At 38.2% G+C, this 17,170-nt stretch overlaps 1 protein-coding gene across 1 annotated transcript in view; it reads right to left on the reverse strand.

The window, feature by feature from the left end:
• Positions 1-12,103: 12,103 nt before the first annotated feature.
• The window catches only part of LOC124804769 (DDB1- and CUL4-associated factor 12 homolog), a 71,060-nt gene continuing 65,993 nt past the window's right edge, over positions 12,104-17,170 (reverse strand). Inside the window, exon 7 of the mRNA XM_047265087.1 lies at positions 12,104-15,284. Coding sequence (XP_047121043.1) covers positions 15,129-15,284 — 156 coding nt within the window. The 3' untranslated portion in view covers positions 12,104-15,128. The remainder of the gene's footprint in view (positions 15,285-17,170) is intronic.

The raw sequence follows: 17,170 nt of genomic DNA on the forward strand, positions 1-17,170 counted from the left end.
AACTTTTCACTTTGGCTACTTACTACAGAATCAAATGGATAGCATGTAAGAATACATTAAACAACACAAACTGTAATTTATTTCAATATCATGTGACTTAATATGATAAGGTAAACAAAACCCAGTCCAAAATTCGCACCTAAGAAACGTTTTATTTTTCTGAAAAATACATGAATAAATGTGAAACCTTCAATTGCCAACTTATAATAAGTACTGATTTACTTATTTATGATATAATATTGCCTTAATTAACTGTTATTGCTCAATTACCCACTTATCTTTATGAGAGCTCTGAATGTACATGAATCATCAACCAAGGATCCTAGTCCTTTTTTAAAAACATGGTGTGATCTGTTACAGATGGCTAATCTTCTGATGTGGCATGCAGTAAGCATTTTGCGTTAGTTCTTGGTCTCCAGTCTAAACAATTTAAACCCTGTTAGGCTGAAATTCTGTGTTGTTCTCCAATTTGTTTATATGGAATGTATGTGGAATTGTGAACCACAACACATTTATCATTACATCTGTACTAAATTTCAAGAAATGTCATGAATCAAAGATATAACACCATATTCTGATTTACGACTAGTCCACACCCCAAGCCCCAATACATCCTAAATTCTTGATAGTACAGAAGCTTACTCATAACATTCTGACAAAGTCATTAAAGGTAGGCTGCTCTCATTATTCTTATGCCTCAGATGGCATTATTTGAACATATTTGTTAGCAACATCTGGCGAAAGTTTTCAATGCAACTTTTTATATTGTCAACTTTGACCAAGTTTGACAAAATTTATTTTAAAAAACCAGTTTGTTAAGCCACCAGTGAGTAAATTACAAGTTGCAACTTCACTTATTTACTGAAGAATATGGCTGTGGCACTAGAGGTCTAGATGAGTGCAGGGTGATGTTTTAAGGTAGCTAGCAATGTAACTCTTTCATGAAGTAAATACTACTATAACTATGGCCTATAGATTAATTGTATAGACTATTTTAGTGAATAAGTATCTTGTTACGGACACACATATTGAGGAGTGACAGTCCCTTTTACTGGTTCCTATCCATAGATTGAATTACAACTTAGTGTAGAAATCTGTTTCTCTCACAAGATAAAAGAAATCTACAGGTTGAATCAAACAATGGAAACTCCAATTGGAATATCAACAAGGTAAGAAAAGATAGGTTGTTACTTACTGTCAATGTAACACACTCACTTGCATACAGGCAAAATTAGCAGGCACTTACACATAAGCTTTCGGCCTTAGCCTTCATCAAAAAAGAGAAACACACACCATTCATTCGTACAAAAAGCACATCTCAAAAGCACATAATGTCGGCCAAATAGGGCAGCTCAGGCCAAAATGCATTCTGGCCAGAGCTGCTGGAAATGGCAATCATGTGCGTGAGGTGTGCTTCCTTGTGTAAATAAATGGTGTGTGTGTATCACTTTTCTGATGAAGGCTGAGGCCGAAAGCTTATGTGTGTCTTTTAATTGTGCCTGTCTGCAACTTAGCATCCTTTATGGTAAATACAAATCTGTCTTTTTCGTAGATTGTTAATCTACAGACTCGCTAGTCATCAACCAAATGAAGGCTCTCCTTTTACTTTGACACTGAAAGAATCCCTGCTACAGAATCAGTTTTCTCCCTTTTTACTTTTGAATTGTGTCTGAAAGTTACTATCATTACTGCCCTTTATATTTAAAGAATGACTGCCTTTCACTTTCTGAATACCCCTCCAATTCACCACTTCCAACATATGCCAATCTACCAGATTTGTTGCTGCATGCTTTAGCGTGCTTAATTAATTTTAGGGTATGATAACTATTCCTGTCACACTTTTTTCTTTTCTTTTTCTTTTCTACCGGGGGGAGGATCAGAATTGTTGTATGTTCCCTCCCCTCTTTTGGAGCACCAATATTTATTAACTAATTGTACGCAGCTAGAAGTACACATAGCTATAGTTAACAATAAGACTCTTGGGGCATTTGTCCCCGGTGGTTCAACTGCCCATATCACACATTACAAACCTATTTGAAATTATGACACTTGGAGTGCTTTAAAGTCCCTGTTAACAAAGCCAACCTGACAAGATGTTAATTTATGATAAATTTTTTTCAAATAATCTGACACTATTGCATTCCATATTTACATAACTCTGTTACAAGATACACACAAATGTTCTTATAAAGACAGGACACAGTTTGGTCCCTTAGGAATTCACACACATTTTTTGAAAGACAGGACCATCAATTAGGACTTCCTTACATTGAACACAGTGTTACCTTTAACAAAAATATAGTGCACGTATTACTAATGCATCTATAACCAACAGAGAAATATGGGGTGTCCGGAAATTCCAGTAAAAACGTCTAGAACTTACTAAGGGGTCTGACAATGAGTACACAATATTCTGAATACTAACATATATTTGGAACATACCGTTTCCATTCTACAGCCATTTCAAATCATAAGTTTATCTCAGCCACTTCCATTTAAGGCGTTTAGTTAGGCATGATTCAGCATATTAAGTTTCTAATAATCAAACTCAATTAATTACCAATTCCAAGGGGAAAAATAAATAAATTTATCCATTTATCACTTTATGCAGTGCTGCAGAAAACAAATGTAGAATTCAGTGTGTGGTGCATAATTGGCATGACCCACAGCCTATACCCTTTTTAGGTGGTAGAGATATGGTAGCTGCTCACACAGAACTTCTCAGACAGTGCTGACACTTAACACCTGTAGCAAGCACAATTGTTCTTTTCTTGTTGATGAGTTCTCTTCACTTTCAGGAGTGCTGCATTTCCTTGGAACACAAGGAAGGTATGTTTCTCAGACCCATTGTATATGTTTGGCAAAAAGTTTTTGCAATGGATTTGCATGCTGCAGACAACTCTTACACAGTTGAAAAGCAGATCTTTTGTTATCTTGAACTCTGCTATACACGAAGGTCATGTCTGTGTATTTGGCAAACATGTACTTATGAATGATTATTGAAGGTGCAAATCTGAGTGATGTAAGATGAAGAGTAGACATTGTTGAACCTCATAAACATTATACAGAATAAACAAACCAGTTGCTATGCAACAAACACCCACCATACATACAAACACCATGCGTCAACAGGTGACCATCTGACCCAGTACCCTTCATCTTGTCTGGCCTGCTCCATATCATAATATGCAAATCCAAGACATTGCTCTTTTCTCAGCAGAAGTAGCTGAATTAAATACCCAATTCGAAATAGTTGTAGAACAGAAATTATATGTTTCAATAGATGGGTTCACATTCATAATGTTATGTGTACCAGTCCCCTATCTGAATCCTAGAAGTTTGTAACTGGAATTTCTGTACACCTTGTATACTTGACAGGAGAAAACATAAATATCTATATAAGATTTGGGAGTTTCATATGTTAACTCAGAAATGAAGAATAAATTCTACAAGGTTCTTCAGGTAAAACGTTACAGTGGCAATACAAGCTGAAAACAGGCAGAAGTACAGAAAACTACTGGGCACTAACACAGTCTGGCAAAGTGAATGGAAAATGATCCTGTCTACAGTATGGGTCATGTAGATCACTAACATAGCACTTAACAGTAAAACCAACATTGACCCCATAACTTCATTTCACCTATGGCATTCTGCCAGCCTACCAAAAGGATGGTGGTTCCATCCTGCTGGAATCACAATCAACATGAACTGTTAGAATAGCCATAGTCAAAGGGAAGAAAATTCTTTGCAAATCCATTAATAACCATGCCACAGCAACATATCATAAAAATGATCACTGGAATATGCAAATGATTTTCTACAAGGATATGATCAATGGTGCAGAATGTTGGATACAAAGAGACTGACAAGTGTATTTTGTAAAAGTCACTCTTGTCTCTGCACACTATAAGCCAAATGAGGCAAGAAGTGGTCTTGGCTGGGGTGGAGAGACGAACAGCAGTAAGGGAGGGTATTTGGACATATCATACCTGTTTTGGAACATGTTGAGTGTGTGTGTGTGTGTGTGTGTGTGTGTGTGTGTGTGTGTGTGTGTGTGCAGGATATGTGTTTGCCAGTTATGAAGGGAAGCAGGACCAAGGTATTGAAGGGGATGGGGACATTAGCAGAACAAGAAAACAGTACATGCATAAAATGATGCCTTTGGACTAAGAGAAAAATGTATGGAAATGAGGATGTAAATGTAGTTTTGGGGTTGGGAGTAGAAAGGAAAGGAGGAATGAGAGAAGTAAGGAGGTAGAAAGGGGGGGGGGGGGGGGTATGACCTGGTGGATGATCCTGACTTGTGACAGCCAGAGCGAGAGCACCAGCAGCAGCGAGTACTGTTTGTATAAAGCGTTTATTTTGCATTTTGTTTACGACCATCCACTAAGGAAGGGATTCTATTTGTGTTTATCTGCTCTGCATAGTAACTAGCAGTTCTTGATAAAACTTTACGTAGTTTTCGTGTTAGATTTCTTAGTGTTTTCTTGATCGTTTAGAACAGAAAGCGCCCTAAAACCTTCTTTTGTTTGTTTCGCGGCCGTTAGCCACTAGTCACTTGAATCAATAGTTGTCTTGTGACAGCCAGAGCGAGAGCACCAGCAGCAGCGAGTACTGTTTGTATAAAGCGTTTTTGTACTTATTTGCTGCGCTTAGCTTTTAAATAGTTTTTCTGGGAAAACCTAGCGTAGTTTTCGCGTCTCGTATTTCAGTGAGTGTTTCTTGATTATCAGAGTAGCTCATCAGAAGATTATCTTGGGAATTTGTCACCGTATAGAGTAGGGTAAACATAGTCATGTGTAGGGACTGTGGTTGTTGTGAGCGGACGCAAGGAGAATTGGCCACTCTTCGGGGGCAGGTGGAGGCTTTGTCTGTTAGGCTCATCGAGCTCGAGGCGCAGGCGTCGGCTCGTAGTGGCGTTGGGGCAACTGTGGTGAGACCTATGCCTACTTCGGTGGCCTTGGAATTACATGGAACCCCTGATGTCACTGCGTCTTCCGGCAGTGAGCATCTTACCGGTCAGCCATCACTCCAGGGTGAATGGCGGACAGTGGTGGGCTCGCGCGTGCCTGGCCGAAAGGCAAAGGTGGGATCTGGCCGCGTGGCAGCTGCCTTACCCCTTTCCAACAGGTACGGGGTGCTTCCTAGTGGTGATGACATCGTTTCCGAGCCACCACAGGATGCCTCGCCTGTTGGGCCAGTGGCCGATTCTCCGGCAAGGTCCCGACAGTCACAGAGGGCGGGCCTATTAGTTATAGGGAGCTCCAACGTTAGGCGGGTTATGGAGCCCCTCAGGAAAATAGCGGGTAGGTCGGGGAAGAATGCCAGTGTGCACTCGGTGTGCTTGCCGGGGGGTCTCGTCCGTAATGTGGAGGAGGCCCTTCCGGCAGCTATTGAACGCACGGGGTGTGACCGGCTGCAGATAGTAGCACATGTCGGAACGAATGACGCCTGCCGCTTGGGTTCTGAGGCCATCCTTGGTTCCTTCCGGCGGCTGGCTGATTTGGTGAAGACAACCAGCATCGCACGCGGAGTGCAAGCTGAGCTTAATATCTGCAGCATAGTGCCCTGAGTCGATCGCGGTCCTCTGGTTTGGAGCCGTGTGGAGGGTCTAAACCAGAGGCTCAGACGACTCTGCGACTATAATGGTTGCAAATCCATCGACCTCCGTTATTGGGTGGAGAACTGTAGGGCCCCCCTAGACAGGTCAGGCGTGCACTACACACCGGAAGCAGCTACTAGGGTAGCAGAGTACGTGTGGCGTGCACACGGGGGTTTTTTAGGTTAGAGGGACCCCCCCTTGGGCGAAACGATAAACTACCTGACAGCTTACCAGAGAGGACATTATCATCGTTGATAAAGAACGTCCGTCCTCAGAGACCAAAAACAGGAAAAGTTAACGTAATATTGGTAAACTGCAGGAGTATCCAGGGCAAGGTTCCTGAATTAGTATCTCTTATTGAAGGAAATAGTGCGCATATAGTATTAGGAACGGAAAGTTGGTTAAAACCGGAAGTGAACAGTAACGAAATCCTAGACACAGAATGGAATATATACTGCAAGGATAGGATAAACGCCAATGGTGGAGGAGTATTTATAGCAGTAAAGAATTCAATAATATCCAGTGAAGTTATTAGCGAATGCGAATGTGAAATAATCTGGGTTAAGTTAAGTATCAAAGGTGGGTCAGATATGATAGTCGGATGCTTCTATAGACCACCTGCATCAGCAACCGTAGTAGTTGAGCGCCTCAGAGAGAACCTGCAGAACGTCGTGAAGAAGTTTCGTGATCATACTATTGTAATAGGGGGAGACTTCAACCTACCAGGTATAGAATGGGATAGTCACACAATCAGAACTGGAGCCAGGGACAGAGACTCTTGTGACATTATCCTGACTGCCTTGTCCGAGAATTACTTCAAGCAGATAGTTAGAGAACCAACTCGTGAAGCTAACATTTTAGACCTCATAGCAACAAATAGACCGGAAATTTTCGACTCCGTGAATGTAGAAGAGGGTATCAGTGATCATAAGTCAGTGGCTGCATCAATGACTACAAGTGTAATAAGAAATGCCAAGAAAGGAAGGAAAATATATTTGCTTAACAAGAGTGATAGGGCACAAATCGCAGAATATCTGAGTGACCACCATCAAACGTTCATTTCTGAGGAAAAGGATGTGGAACAAAAATGGAAAAAATTCAGAAACATCGTCCAGTACGCCTTAGATAAGTTCGTACCGACTAAGGTCCAAAGCGAGGGGAAAGATCCACCGTGGTATAACAATCATGTACGAAAGGTACTACGGAAACAAAGAAAGCTTCATCATAGGTTTAAGAGTAGTCGAATCATAGCTGATAAGGAAAAACTGAACGAAGCGAAAAAGAGCGTAAAGAGAGCAATGAGAGAAGCATTCAACGAATTCGAACATAAAACATTGGCAAACAATCTAAACAAGAACCCTAAAAAGTTTTGGTCATATGTAAAATCGGTAAGCGGATCTAAATCCCCTATTCAGTCACTCGTTGACCACGATGGCACCGAAACAGAGGACGACCGAAGAAAGGCAGAAATACTGAATTCAGTGTTTCGAAACTGTTTCACTGCGGAAAATCGTAACACGGTCCCTGACTTCAGCCGTCGCACGGACGCCAAAATGGAAAATATTGAAATAAATGATATCGGAATTGAAAAACAACTGCTATCACTTAGTAGCGGAAAAGCATCCGGACCAGACGAGATACCCTTAAGATTCTACAGTGATTATGCTAAAGAACTTGCCCCCTTTCTATCAGCAATTTATCGTAGATCGCTGGAAGAACGTAAAGTACCTAGCGACTGGAAGAAAGCGCAGGTCGTTCCCATTTTCAAGAAGGGTCATAAATCAGATGCGAATAATTATAGGCCTATTTCGCTTACGTCAATCTGTTGTAGAATAATGGAACATGTTTTGTGTTCTCGTATTATGACGTTCTTAGATAATACAAATCTCCTTCATCATAACCAACATAGATTCCGCAAACAGAGATCATGTGAAACTCAGCTCGCCCTATTTGCCCAAGAAATTCACAGTGCCGTAGACACTGGCGAGCAGATTGATGCCGTATTCCTGGACTTCAGGAAGGCATTTGATACGGTTCCGCACTTACGTTTAGTGAAAAAAATACGAGCTTACGGAATATCGGACCAGGTTTGTGATTGGATTCAGGATTTCCTAGAAGAAAGAACACAACATGTCATTCTCAAGGGTTCAAAATCTGCAGATGTAGAGGTAATTTCGGGAGTACCGCAGGGAAGCGTGATAGGACCTTTATTGTTTACAATATACATAAATGACTTAGTTGACAACATCGGTAGCTCCGTGAGGCTATTTGCAGATGACACGGTTGTCTACAAGAAAGTAGCAACATCAGAAGACTCGTACGTACTCCAGGAGGACCTGCAGAGGATTAATGCATGGTGCGACAGCTGGCAGCTTTCCCTAAACGTAGATAAATGTAATATAATGCGCATACATAGGGGCAGAAATCCATTCCAGTACGATTATGCCATAGGTGGTAAATCATTGGAAGCGGTAACGACCGTAAAATACTTAGGAGTTACTATCCGGAGCGATCTGAAGTGGAATGATCACATAAAACAAATAGTGGGAAAAGCAGGCGCCAGGTTGAGATTCATAGGAAGAATTCTAAGAAAATGTGACTCATCGACGAAAGAAGTAGCTTACAAAACGCTTGTTCGTCCGATTCTTGAGTATTGCTCATCAGTATGGGACCCTTACCAGGTTGGATTAATAGAAGAGATAGACATGATCCAGCGAAAAGCAGCGCGATTCGTCATGGGGACATTTAGTCAGCGCGAGAGCGTTACGGAGATGCTGAACAAGCTCCAGTGGCGGACACTTCAAGAAAGGCGTTACGCAATACGGAGAGGTTTATTATCGAAATTCCGAGAGAGCACATTCCGGGAAGAGATGGGCAACATATTACTACCGCCCACATATATCTCGCGTAATGATCACAACGAAAAGATCCGAGAAATTAGAGCAAATACGGAGACTTACAAGCAGTCGTTCTTCCCACGCACAATTCGTGAATGGAACAGGGAAGGGGGGATCAGATAGTGGTACAATAAGTACCCTCCGCCACACACCGTAAGGTGGCTCGCGGAGTATAGATGTAGATGTAGATGTAGACTGGCAGAGCCAGTGTGTTTTCATGTATAAAATATATCTTGCAGGGAGAGTTACTGCTAGCACAATTCAGAAAAGTTTAGGCAGTTGGGTAGGGGGAGTGGGGTAAGTTATGATGATACAGGCCATGATGCAGTCATTGATGTGAATCACAATATGCCTAGCTACATGTTACATCCATAGATGGTGTAGTTATCTGCCTGTCACATTTTGTCAGTGGCCACTCGTCTGGGTAATTAATTTATTTGTGGTAATAACTACACATAAGCTGTAAATTGGTTGCAGCAAATGTAGATGATACAGCTACTTTACAGGTACTCTTGCCTCTCATAGAATAGGAAATACAGGTGACACAGCTGGAATACATGGTGGTTCATAGATTTAAATAGTTCTAGCACATTATTCATGGTACAAGTGGTTTGAGCAGAAGGGCCATAGGAATGGACAAAAGTATTAAATAAGTTGTGTGCCAGACAAAGTACCACTTTGAGAGGGGTGGAAGGATAGTAGCAAGGATATCCATCACTTCACGGCATGACGAGAGGTGACTGAAGCGCTGAAGGAGTATATTGGTATGGTTCAAGGTTGTTCTACAATTGCACGATATGTGCAACACAGGGGATGCTGCTTTATGACTAGTCAGCCAAAGTACAAGGTTTGGAAGGGTGTAGCAGGTTATCTGTTTTTGGGCAAAATATGGGGATTAGTGTCTCCAGACCTTCAACCTTACTGACAGCTGCAATGAGAATGTTTGTTTGCAGGGAAGTTGCCACTCATTTTACAAAAAATGTCACTCCCATACAAGAGGTCACCACTAGACAGCACATCAGCAACAATAAGCAGTCCTGCACACTGTTGCTGAAGTTCTTATCAGTTCTAACTTTCCTTGATACTTTCCACTCAACCCAATTTACCCACACGTATCATCTTTGCCTTACCTCTCTTTACTCTGCACCCTCCACCTTTTCTCTATACTATTTTTTGACATTTCTCCTAGCTGTTCACTAACCTTAGTGTAAGTGCCTGCCACCACTGCGCATTCCTACATGTTACACACCCACTTTTTGCTGTCTCCCCACCATCCACTTCAGTCAACACTGCAAGGCACATCTCATAGTTAAAGAATCTGAGGTAGAGCTGCCCCTAAATATATATTAAAAAATACAGGTCTCAATAAAATGATTAAAGAATTTATATTATAAGGACATAAAGACAGTCAACATTCTTGAATTGTTGATAGAGGCTTATTTTTTGAACAGGTAGTAGCTGGTTAAGCTCTATATAGCAGAGTGCTGGGGACATGGCTTCTACAGAGTGAAGGTCTTATGGGCCTCCCAAAGGCTTAGTTCCTTCAGCGTGGTCATCCTGTGTCACAAGTGGAACTTGGGAGATACCCTATTGGATTTTGATCTGATCAACTGTAGCCTGTATTTGGTGCGCTTTGTATTGTAACTTATGTCCATTTAACCTATGCTGTTTCAAAGCTCAGAACATTGATGATCTGTCAAAGATGTGCGTCATTATTGGTATGATCTGTTGTATGAAAGGACAGGAAAAGTCTTATTGGTGATTAAAGAATTTTTATATGAAAGACTGCTGTTTCAAGGCAACTGCACATTCAAGATCTATCAAAAATGCACCATACTTGGTACAATCTGTTATAATTAAATGTCAAACAAATACTAACTAATTAAATGTCAATCACATATCGGCAATTAGGGGAGAGTGATGTCTTATTAATTAATTTATTTTTTACATGCCTGTCTGTCTACTATACAACAGGTCTTCTACTCAAAGAGTACCAGTCTATTTATTTTCTAATGATACAATAGTGCCACAAGCTGTGGAGCATGCACAGTAGCACAGCAGTTGGCAACACTAGCTGACTTGTTGCGAGTCCACAGTTCAAACCTGACCACTGGCAGTTATTTACTATTTATCATTTCTGGACGTTTCTTGAAATATCTTATGTTTGTATATTCCAAAATATTTTATGTTTGTATAAACAGCTACATTTTCCATTCCGGTCAGTTCTTTTCTGATTGTATGTTGGTGTTTGTAATAAATATGCTTCACTGCTACCTGTTGTATAGATGATTCAGCTTTCAGATTTAGGCCCGATTGTGGTTTATAGGTGACAGCGGTAACAACAGAAGCATTATTTTTGCTTATCAACAGCAAAAATGTATTATTCCACTCAATCATCACTACAAAAATGAACACACCTAATAACTGATTTCGTTGAACCCTATTGCAAAAACAAGCATTTTTCTTGCACCACCTTGCACACACGTTCCATTCCATATGAAGTACACATCATCAGTTTTCTTACATTGTCTTTAAGAGAGGGCCAATGAGAAACACTTGCTAGAATGTGTTTACAAGTTTATACAAAAACTAGCATGAGGCATGTACAATTTACAGAAATGTGATGGCTCTATTAATCACACTTTTGAAATGTATACATAATAAATTAGCTACAATGACACCACAATTACTGAGAGATGTTACAAAAGTAGAGTACGTATTTTGCATGGATTAGTAATAAATGAAAAAATTTCATAGGAACAAATGAGTCTGAAGAAAGAATGTTCCTTTCCATAGTAAAAATAGTCTTAATTTTCTTTTTACTGGTACATCAGAGAGTGCTGATTTTACACTAATCATACTCCTTTTCACTACATTCCTTGATTATTGCTTAATTTCAGTGCCTGAATTCTGCTATTATGATGAAGAACCCACCCCAATATAGACAGAGTGTGGTCTGCCAGAATCATGTAATAGTCTTACCTTGATGTTAAGTCACATAACACTAGCAATGGAAAAATTACTGCATCTGCCAATGTAATTTAAGTGGACTGAGTCAAGGAAGGGGCATCTATACAATAATGAAATTAATATTGTATTAAAAATGCATTCTGAAGATTGATATGAAGTATATCTACTTACTACTATTATTATTATTTAATATGTAACTGAACATATATAAATGCTCCTTTGCACTTGTCTAAATGAACCCAACTTACAATATTTGTTCAGGAAATATAACTGGTAATAGATATACATATATGTTGAACAATTACTGAATACTCATTGTGGACATACTGTAACTATCAAGTTTGCCACAGTTTTCATTATTTAGTTATTCCATGTGAGCCGCTTTCCCCAATTACTTATATTCCCCTAATAAAACATGTGTACTAATTTTTAAAAAAAGATTTAGAGAGAAAGAGACTGTTTGTAGCTTGTAACAGAATACAGATAAAAAAATGGCACAACATTATTGTCTATACTTTCCATTCTTACAGGGATACACATAAAGTATAATCAACAAAAATGTTTACACTAATTTGAATGTCACAAGGTGCCACTGTATTCCTGGCATAGGTTTATGTTATTTGGAATTTCTACATAACATTTTAAACCTTTTTTTTTAACTATATGTAAGGATTATTAATATGACACTACACTATGACAGCTCTTTACGAAGTAAGTATGAATAGCAGACTGTGAAAATAACAAAGTACAGTTCTTCATTCACATATATTTAGTACCACGTCAAATATGAATGCCAGCTGTTACAGTGATGTGAAAGGAATTGTGCACAAAAGTGATTACACATGAAAGGCATTGTAAGCTATAATATTAAAATTGAAATACAAACCTCTCCTACTGGATCAAAATTACTAAATACAAGAAACGTAATTCCAAAATGACTTATATAAAAATGAGTGAAATAATCATAAAAATATTAACTGGTTCCCTTTTAATTAATTTCTCTGATGAATTGTGAAAAAGTCTTCTGTGACTGAACAATCAATTCCCACAATTTAAACAACAGTAGAATTAAATCACTCTTCAAACATACATTACAAAACTCCATGGAGTTAGACTTCATGAATGTGAAGTGATCTTACAAAAAATAAATTAATCTAACATACAATCGTTTCCACAAACAAAGTTTAGTAAACATTATTTTAAAAAACAAAACTGTAGTACCCTTCCGTTCTCTTTTGTACTTTGTATACATACATTTAGTAGTGGATAATACCTGTTTCGTTTGCACTGCTCTTACCAGTTCAATATTTGACCTAATAGGGCCAAGATTTATAAGTTTTGCATTTGCAAATTCAGAGACCTATTTCTAACAGTGATTGTATAGACAGCAAGCTAAAAGAACCTTCCAGATGCTTTAATTTTTGGCATCCCATCTTCTTGATTCACAACAGAAAATCTTCAAAAAAATTATAAATGGATCTGAAATACTTTGCAATAACAAATTCTTCAAAAACAACTTCAATCTGCTACATGACATGTATCATGCCCGTCAATTTTAGCATTTACCGAAAATCTTAATGTGTAAGGGTAAAAAGAAGAAAGAAGGGAGATAGGGATTAATGCCTCACTGATGACTAGGTCATTATCTGGAGCTCAAGCTCAGACAATAAGAAAATCTGCCATGTCCTAACACGAACACACTCAGCATTTGACTTAACAGATTTAGAAAAATCATGAAAAACCTACATCTGGGTGAGAATTTTAACTCTGCTCCTCTCAAATTTGATTTTGGTACTTTATCCACTACACCCCCTAACTAAGACCAACTTGACACATTCTAGTCAATGTTCACTGATTGAAATTGTAATGTGTCTGATGGTTCTTCTGGTTAAAAGAGTAAACTTCTCTTTAGTCTTTTACAGACATACTGTTGTGTTTTCCAAAGAAAGATAATAAAAAGAGATTGCATTTAATGTTGCAGATGTACCTCCCATAATAATGCTGTATGTAAACTTAAAAGATGGCACTAATAAATATGTGAAAAGGTATCATCTACATCTTTGCTATTCACAAAAGTTCGTTTCTTTTGAAGTGATACTGATAATGGATAGTTATATTTGTAGGTACTTGCCACTGTCAGAATCTACAACAGAATGTACTAATAGCTGTTGTTCCTCTGCTGCTGAAATATGGCACTAACTCAGCATATGGTGGTTTATGAAACACTGAGCATAATATAAACATGTAAATTATTTAAAAGTACTTTTTTCTTGTCATGCCATCACTTTTTTCCACATATCGAAGCTTAAATCATACAAAGAAAACTGGGTTTTCTCTTGTACAAAATGATTCTGTCTTATCATTCAACAAGTCTTATTCCGAATACATGAGAATGTTTGTAACTTAGGGATTAATTTTACTTCCACATTAGTAATAAAAATACAGTACAATACTGTTTCTTATATTAAACAACTTAAACTGATCTCTATTATTGAAAACCACTCTGTAACTTGCTACAGTACAGTATGAGAGAATAGCGAAAAAAATTTTTTTAAACATGCAATTCAGTATATGATCACTTTTTAAATAAATAACTGTTAAACAGCCAAACTGATTTAAAAATTCTGTTAGACAAGCAGCAATATGAGTTTTTTTAGAATTGTTGAAGATGTTTATGTAGAATGCAGCACAACAATGTCATCTATTTTAGAAGAAATAATCACAATTAAATAACCACAATTTGTGGATATCGTCAGAATAATAAATTTAACTTCAAGTATGTCTACTTAAAGTACAATATAATTGTGCCAACCTCAGCTTATCAGTGAGCTAACAGCATATCTTTTTCTGTTGACAAATGAGTTTTCATTTTTCCCCTCAGGGCTTATGGAATACTTACTGGAAAGTTAACTATCTGCTCTCATATGGAGTGTTATTATTTCACAAAATAACATGGCATACGATAATTATATACCAACTGCAAACAATAAAGTGAACAGATTGGTAGGAAAATGGAAACAATCAAGGGAAAACATTTCATCTCTGAGAATAAAAACATGGCAGAATAGCAGATGAAAGATAGACCTATGATAAAGTTCTCTTTTCAATACACTATCATTTGTCAATTTGGCTGCCCCTATCCTGAAACCACTACTGACTAAAAATCATTACTACTTCTTGTGTCATTATGATCAGCTATACAACCCACAACAATGTTACTCTCTTTTCCTTCCATTATTAATCAGTCTATGAAGCTGTAAACATTTCAATTTTAAGATAACAAAATTGTAAATGATACACCATAAATAAAACAACACTCTTTCAATACAAAAGTATTGCGACAACAGAATTCCAAAATTAAAAGGAAATACTTTTACAACACAAATAAATATTAAAAAATTCTGAGCTGAATTAAAAGAACAAAAGATGCACATGCAGATATCTATAGCTCCACAGATTGTATCTCCACAAAAATAAATGAAACTCATCTTTGGTAAATTTCAGTTTATCAGTGCCAATTTCTTGCATATTTATTTCAGGAACTGCGGAGAACAGTCAATGCAAGTGCACTTTACGCACTTCACATGTTGCAGTACACTTGTGTCAATTAATTTCCTTCAAAGTCTCATTTATGAACAATAACCTACAATAGCCAAACATCACTGCCACAATCCAGCATAGTTTCCATCTAGATTTGCTGGTAATGGACCACCTGCTGTGAAAAGTCGTGTCCCTGATGGATCATAGCAATGGGTATATATTGCTGGAGTGTACTTGATATTTTGAAAACCATCTACATACTCATCATCTGGAAACTGAGAGTAGAAAATAATTATTAACAGTTGGTTACAATATCATAATTTGCAGTTTAACATGAAACAATGTTTTCATGAAAATTTACAGTTACTAGAAACTGCAATTCCAAGAACAGCTATTACTACTGAAATATTTTTTCTGTACAGATCATTTCACATCCCCACATACTAGCAGAGCAGAAGTCCTCCAATGCGCTTCCCTCCTGTTCTTACCATGTTTACATATAATCACAAAGCTGATAATAGGTATTATGTCCCACATATTCTACAACAATTTATGCAACTTCCTCTATAATTTTTGTGTATCTTCACATGATTATACAGTGCTGTGTTCTAGTTTTTGGATACCACATTGAGCTGTTGGGTGTAGAAAGATTCATCTGTGTCATAATGGAAAAAAGAGCTAAAATCTGCTTCAAGAACAATTATAATTGCTAAATTTATCAGTTTACCAGAAGTTGTATTATGTACAACACCAGCTACTCCAAAACTGTTCTGACACACATTAATATACCACTGAAAAAGGAGTAAGCAGTGAAAAGCATTAAAATAACACATAAGATAGCTGTGACTGGGTGATCACTGGAAAATGAAAAATAAGCCGGTCCCTCAGCAATAAACTAAAATCTCCAGCCTAAAACCCCGGGGTGAAGTCCAGACATAACAGGAAAACATCGTTACATTATCAGCTAAAATAAAGGCCTATATTTGCTTCTGTGATCACATCGCAATATAAAATGCCCCCAATTAAAATTGTGTAAAGCGATTTTTGCACCACAGGTATCACAGACTAGGGAAATGCTTTGTAAGAATATGAAGCCATGTATTAGGGGACAGTGCCTATTTGGAGGTGGGTCAGGGTTATTTCATCCCATCAGAGTGGCCAGTATGAGGTATGCCACAGCCAGACAGTTGACTTCATCAACGGCAGTTTATTGTCCTCAGTTCGAGCCACCCATCCATCCACAGTTGCTTGGGAGTCTGACTCAACAGCAAAATGAAAGCTTGCTGTGGAATAGTATATAGTGTCACATCATGTTCCCCTCACACCTCCTTGGCTGCTTGGTACGCTTGCTAGTTTCCTCAGATTCTCAGCTACCCTGGTGTCCAGCAGAATGATACCTGCTTCGCTTGCTGCTAAAGGAGCAGGTTATCTTGAACTGTTTGTATAATTTTCTCTGCTGAGTACCTTTTTGCAAGTAATAAAAGGAAATTTATTATGAACTAAAATACAACTTTACAAGTGTTAGTAATCGTAGTGCAGTAGTGTGACAATGTGAGTCGCAGCCTCAAGTCCAATACAGTATGTAGTTACAAATGTATCATGACAAATTTTCAAACATTTAAAAGTTATTATTTAAAAACTGTACTAGAACTTCATAGTGACATTTACCAATCTTTGTGGAATGTTCACAGTAATTGTTCACAGACCAAGATTCAGTTTTGTAAGCCAGAATGGTAGGCTGATGAAAACATTTGGGAATTACTATCCCTTGCTGCAAATATACACAAAGTGAACAAAAAAGTATCATGGACATCATTAGCACTTCAAATGTTTTTACATATACCAGTCAAAGTTAACGTGCTACGAAGATCTTAAATTGCATCACAGGAACTGACTTGAGAAAACTGTAAAATTACGAGGAGGTAGAAAGTCTGGTCCATACTTACCTTCAGGATATGAAATTCCAGAATCCATAACATGTGGGTCCCACTCACTGTGAGGCCAAACTGCCCCTATTTCCTCCCTAAGAAAGGGAAATACTGTTCCAAAAGCTAGTAACAGTTTTTTCCCTAATATTTGTATGTTAGCGTGTGTATGGGGGGGGGGGGGGGGTAGGTATTGGAATTTCATCTCCTGAAGAAAAGTGATGGCTCGCCAATCT

Source organism: Schistocerca piceifrons, chromosome 7, assembly GCF_021461385.2.
Source record: "Schistocerca piceifrons isolate TAMUIC-IGC-003096 chromosome 7, iqSchPice1.1, whole genome shotgun sequence".
In the NCBI taxonomy this organism is placed as follows: domain Eukaryota; kingdom Metazoa; phylum Arthropoda; class Insecta; order Orthoptera; family Acrididae; genus Schistocerca; species Schistocerca piceifrons.